At 36.8% G+C, this 6,458-nt stretch overlaps 1 protein-coding gene across 1 annotated transcript; it reads left to right on the top strand.

Moving 5' to 3' along the window:
* Nucleotides 373-2,795, top strand: LOC109826686. Its single transcript, XM_020393706.1, has 4 exons — nt 373-683; nt 760-1,500; nt 1,593-2,069; nt 2,159-2,795. Exons 1-4 carry the CDS (start codon nt 373-375, stop codon nt 2,793-2,795), a joined length of 2,166 nt encoding a protein of 721 aa, XP_020249295.1.

Raw genomic sequence — 6,458 nt, 5'->3', positions numbered from 1 at the left:
AGCATGAAATACAAGACTTGTAAGTATAGTATGTTAATCTGAAAGTATATCACGTTATACTGTTAGTATAGCATGTTATACTGTAAGTATAGCACATTATACTGTAAGTATAGCACGTTATACTGTAAGTATAGCATATTAACTTGTAATGTTAACCTGTAAGTATAGCACGTTAACCTAAAAGTATAGCACGTTAACCTGAAAGTATAGCACGTTAATCTGTAAGTATAACACGTTATCATGTAAGTATAACACGTTAACATACAAGGATAGCACGTTATCATGTAGCGGTATTTTAGCTGTATTGATTTTATGTGTCTATCTTTGATGAAATTTTTCTCTAAATTTGTTTATTTTTGGTAACAAATATAGATGGATGAAGAATTGTATTGTGCATTGACAGATTTTAGAGGAAACAATCACTTTTTAGAATTAAATGTCAACGGGAGTTACAAAGATTTGGCCGTTGCAGTGCAAAGCCTAATTGCTTGTAGTGCAAGCACGATACAATTGACTTACAAAGTACCCCACACGCAAGAAATATATGTTCGTGTATATGATGATGCTGATGTCTCGATAATGGTCAATGTACATCGAAGTTGCAAGGAGAATGTTGTTGTCATGAACGCTGAGATGAATCGAGACATATTATTTGGCATACAAGCTAACGATGTCCATATAAGGTAATTTACACTTTTGATATAGTTTCGTACTTTTAACATTATCACTTTCTTAACTCTTGTACAATTTTCTATGCAGTAATCCGTATATCCCCTCTAGTGATGATCATGTTTCTCATTCACAAAATCCATCGTATTCACAAAATATGTCGCGGGAAGTTGAGAGCTCTAATATGATTCCTATTGCATGGCACAATGCTATTAGAAGTGTTGGTCAAGAATTTGATGATGTTGAACATTGTCGGCGGAGTTTAAGTAATTACTCTATTGCACGAGGATTTAACTTTGAATTTGTAAAAAATGAACGCAAAAGGGTGACAGCAAAATGCAAGGCCGCAAACTGCGAATGGATGGTTCATTGCACCCGTCGTAGAGATAATGATCGATTCTATGTGAAAAAAATATATAGTTCTCATAGTTGCTTGGGAGGAGGCATAGGAAAGGAAGGATATCAACGGGCATCTCGTAAGTGGAATGCTAATCAGCTCAAGACCATATTGAAGGAACAACCCACTTATCGCCCAATTGATTTTCAAAAGAAGCTTAAAATGGAATTTGGTTTGGACATCCCTTATCATAGAATTTGGTGGGGAAAAGAGCTAGCTCAACGTGAGTTGTATGGTGATACTAAATTTTCATATGACCAACTCCGATGGTATAAGGATAAAGTTATAGAAACTAATCCGGGATCAATTGTTCACCTAGAGCATGAGGATGGAAGATTTACACGAGTATTTGTGTCTTATTATGCTTGTTGGAAAGGGTTTATGGAGGGATGTAGACCAATATTGTTCTTGGATGGTACACATCTTTTTGATAGGTATGGTAGAGTTCAATCTAATCAAAAGTTGCATTAATGTACTACTTCATATATTTTATACTTTGTTTCATAATTGTTCTTTTCTTTTATAGGTATAAAGGAACCTTACTTGCCGCAACTGCTCTAAATGGAGATGGTGGTATGTTTCCCGTAGCAATTTGCATATGCGGGACGGAAAATGAGAGTAATTGGGAATGGTTTTTGGAATGCATTCGAGACATCCTCTTCAATGATGAAGATCCATATACTCCAGATGATGAACTGGTGTTAATCTCTGATAGAGACAAAGGACTTCAGAATTCCGTGAAGAAATGCTTTCCATGGTCACATCACTCTTATTGTATTCGTCATCTCTTGGCTAATTTTAAGAATAACTTATCGAAAAAAGGCATTACACCACCTTTACGAGATGAATGTGTGCAAATTATGAAGAGGGCCGCTTATGCATACACTTCTCGTTCCTATAACAATGAATGTAACGAGCTACGGCATAAATCAGAGATCGCCTATTGTGAAATGTTGAGGATGAGTCCAGAAAATTGGGCTAATTGTTATTTTCCTGGGAAGAGGTTAAATTTTAATTTTTTTAAAAATTTTAAATGCAAACCTTCAAGATATATGTACCTGCTATACTTACTATTTATTGACATGCATGTAGATATGGATGGTTGACATCAAACGTAGCGGAGTCATTCAATGCTTGGATCAAAGAAGCTCGTTATTTGCCAATTACCCAAACAATTGATAACATTCGCAAGAAAATGATGAGGATGAGTTTTGAAAGGCGGGAGGCATCCCACAAGTGGACCACAACATTTGTTCCCACTGTGGAAGAGCACCTTATTCAGATTAATGAGCAATCATGTTGTCTTTCTGCAGTTCCTTCTACTACCGGAAGGTACGAGGTGTATGATTTGCCCACCGTTGAAGTAGATTTGAATGAACGCACATGCACTTGTCATGAATGGCAAGTAGTCGGGCTACCTTGCAAACATGCGGCGACGGTTATTCGGCAGAATATGGACACCCTTTACTCCTATATTTCCCACTACTTTAGTGTGGAGACATACCGTAAATGCTACTCCTTTCCGATATACCCAATTCCTGATGATGACAAGCCATATATAGATGACGAAAATATGGTGATTCGGCCACCGAAAACTTCAATTCTTCGTGGAAGACCAAGGACGAAGCGCATTCCTTCGGGATTGAATCCGGGCAAAGAGTTAAGATGTAGTAGATGTCAACAATATGGGCACAACCGTAGAACATGTAGACAGCCTATTGCAGACTAGATATGGTCTACACAATACTTTTGGTTAGAAGATATGCTGTACTTTTGGATAGATATGCTATACTTTTGGATATAAGATACGCTATACTTTTGGAAAGAAAACATGCTATACTTTTGACGTGTAAGACAAGATATACTTTTGGATGTAAGACATGCTACACTTTTGGATGAATGAAAGACATGCTATACTTTTGTCATAATTTTGTATGCATCCTATGTGTTTGTAATCAATGGAAGACATGCTATACTTTTCCATATAACATGCTATACTTACGATTAACATGTTGTACTCTCAGGTTAATGTGATATACCTACAGGTTAACATGCTATACTTACAGGTTAACGAGCTATACTTACTGGTTAACGTGCTATACTTACTGGTTAACGTGCTATACTTACTGGTTAACGTGCTATACTTACTGGTTAACGTGCTATACTTACAGGTTAACGTGCTATACTTACGATGTAACGTGCTATACTTACAGGTTAACGTGTTATACTTACTGGTTAACGTGCTATACTTACTGGTTAACGTGCTATACTTACTGGTTAACGTGCTATACTTACTGGTTAACGTGCTATACTTACTGGTTAACGTGCTATACTTACGACATAACGTGCTATACTTACAGGTTAACGTGCTATACTTACAACATAACGTGCTATACTTACAGGTTAACGTGCTATACTTACGACATAACGTGCTATACTTACTAGTTAACGTGCTATACTTACAGGTTAACGTGCTATACTTACGATGTAACGTGCTATACTTACAGGTTAACGTGCTATACTTACGACATAACGTGCTATACTTACGATGTAACGTGCTATACTTACGACATACCGTGCTATACTTACGACGTAACGTGCTATACTTACGATGACATAACGTGCTATACTTACGATGTAACGTGCTATACTTACAATGTAACGTGCTATACTTACAGGTTAACGTGCTATATTTACAGGTTAACGTGCTATACTTACTGGTTAACGTGCTATACTTACTGGTTAACGTGCTATACTTACGATGTAACGTGCTATACTTACAGGTTAACGTGCTATACTTATAGGTTAACGTGCTATACTTACGATGTAATGTGCTATACTTACTGGTTAACGTGCTATACTTACTGGTTAACGTGCTATACTTACAGGTTAACGTGCTATACTTACAGGTTAACGTGCTATACTTACTGGTTAACGTACTATACTTACAGGTTAACGTGCTATACTTACGACATAACGTGCTATACTTACAGGTTAACGTGCTATACTTACGACATAACGTGCTATACTTACTAGTTAACGTGCTATACTTACAGGTTCATAACGTGCTATACTTACGATGTAACGTGCTATACTTACAAGTTAACGTGCTATACTTACGACATAACATGCTATACTTACGACATAACGTGCTATACTTACAGGTTAACGTGCTATACTTACAGGTTAACGTGCTATACTTACAGGTTAACGTGCTATACTTACATATTAACGTGCTATACTTACAGGTTAACGTGCTATACTTACAGGTTAACGTGCTACAGATTAACGTGCTATACTTACAGGTTAACGTACTATACTTACGTATTAACGTGCTATACTTACGACATAACGTGCTATACTTACGATGTAACGTGCTATACTTACAGGTTAACGTGCTATACTTACTGGTTAACGTGCTATACTTAAAACGTAACGTGCTATACTTACAGGTTAACGTGCTATACTTACTGGTTGACGTGCTATACTTACTGGTTAACGTGCTATACTTAAAACGTAATGTGCTATACTTACAGGTTAACGTGCCATACTTATAGGTTAACGTGCTATACTTACGATGTAACGTGCTATACTTACAGGACTGGCATTTCTATCAATATATTCAAACATTCCGAGCACATACACATAACAACATGGCATTGCACAGAAACATACAATACATACAATACCAATATTTCCAGCGCGATACAACATTTCCAGACTATCTACATATACCATACAACATTAACACTGTCACAGAACTTGGCTTTCATATAATCATAATATCAACATTTCCAGCACATACAACCATACAACATTGCATTGCCACAGAACATACATACAACATACCATATTTTCCAGCAATACAACATTTCCAGAAATTCTACATACACCATACAACATTGGCATTGGCACAGATACTTGGCATTTCTACTCAATATACATTTATACAGCAAATACGTCAAGCAAATCAATTTCCAAAATATATTTGTACACAAAAATATTGGATATCACAATTGGCAATGTAGCATCCTGACAAGAACAATACAACACACTGAGTATAAGTGGATCAAAAGAACAAATATGCATGTAGCATTCTTGAGGGTCATGATGGTTGATTTCCTGAAAGCAACATGTAAGTGGATCAAAAGAACAATACAATGATATAGCGTTTGAATGAACATTAAAACGTCATAAAAATGTACCTTCAGATAGAATTAGAGCAACAATGCGAGCTCTATGTCTTGCACAATCCTTCTGGTGAATTGAAACTGGTTGACCGGAAACGAGGCTAAACATGTACGCCATCAAGAACACCCCGCAATCCATACTACTGCAAGTTTAAATGTTTGCAACATCAATATAACACTCTTGGCCCGCAATATATACTCTCTATGTGAGTGTTAGCACATTAAAAAACAACATATGAATAAGTCGAATACACTAACCACGTTGTTGCGGTACATCAACACTTTCTACTCCTGACAAGAATTAATGTCTAAGTTCCAAACATCGGGAATGGTAGAAATAAGCTTCACTCTAAACTCAATAGCATCGTCAGCATATACCGCGCGGAGGGAAGAATAATGATAAAATCTCCTGATCCTTTACAGAGAATACGCAACATATGCCAATGATATGAAATTAGGAGTGGGAAAATAATCTTATCAAGTTCTTGGAAGCGACTTGACGTTATTGGCCTAAACATTCGATCCACACTTGACGGTTTATTTTCGTTGATGCATCTCTAAAAAAACAAAAGAAAGTCAAGAGTAAGTATTTAATATAGCTTATGATATTACTTACAATCTTGAATTGGATTTCTACTTACGGTTACCCAGGACTACATATGTGTATGTCCTTCGCATAAGTTGCATGTTGCTCCATCAACCTATTCAGAAGCACAACATAGGCGGCTATAACCTGAAATGTAAGATAGGCAGTCCAATGATGGGTTTTATTAGCTAATGCAAAACAATGATTCATTCTAGTAACATCCTTGCATTGAAACTTAAGGTCATGATCGGCAATTTAGAATCTCATCATTCTATAGAACTGCTTTAAGCTTCTACAGTAGCTCGTGTGAGCCATTATGATCACAGAGAACAAAATCAATAGACTGCTAAAGCCATGAAGATCGTGAAACACTGAAAGCGCCCCGAGCACGCTACCAGTTTCAGTTATATATTCAGAAGAAGTGAAATCTACTCTTGTGCTGCTCAACCGTCGTATACTTGAGCCCCGCTACCTAGGCATTAGCCCCTAATCTCTGGATTTATCTCTACGTGATAAGCAATTGTACCAGAGCAAAATATCACAAACTTAATCATCACCACTGAAGTATAGGGCAGTGATGACAGCGAAAGCGAAAAAGTACAGTATTTTGGGGTTC

Source organism: Asparagus officinalis, chromosome 10 (assembly GCF_001876935.1).
Source record: "Asparagus officinalis chromosome 10, Aspof.V1, whole genome shotgun sequence".
Classification (NCBI taxonomy): Eukaryota; Viridiplantae; Streptophyta; class Magnoliopsida; order Asparagales; family Asparagaceae; genus Asparagus; species Asparagus officinalis.
This window is presented reverse-complemented; position numbering and strand designations above follow the sequence as displayed.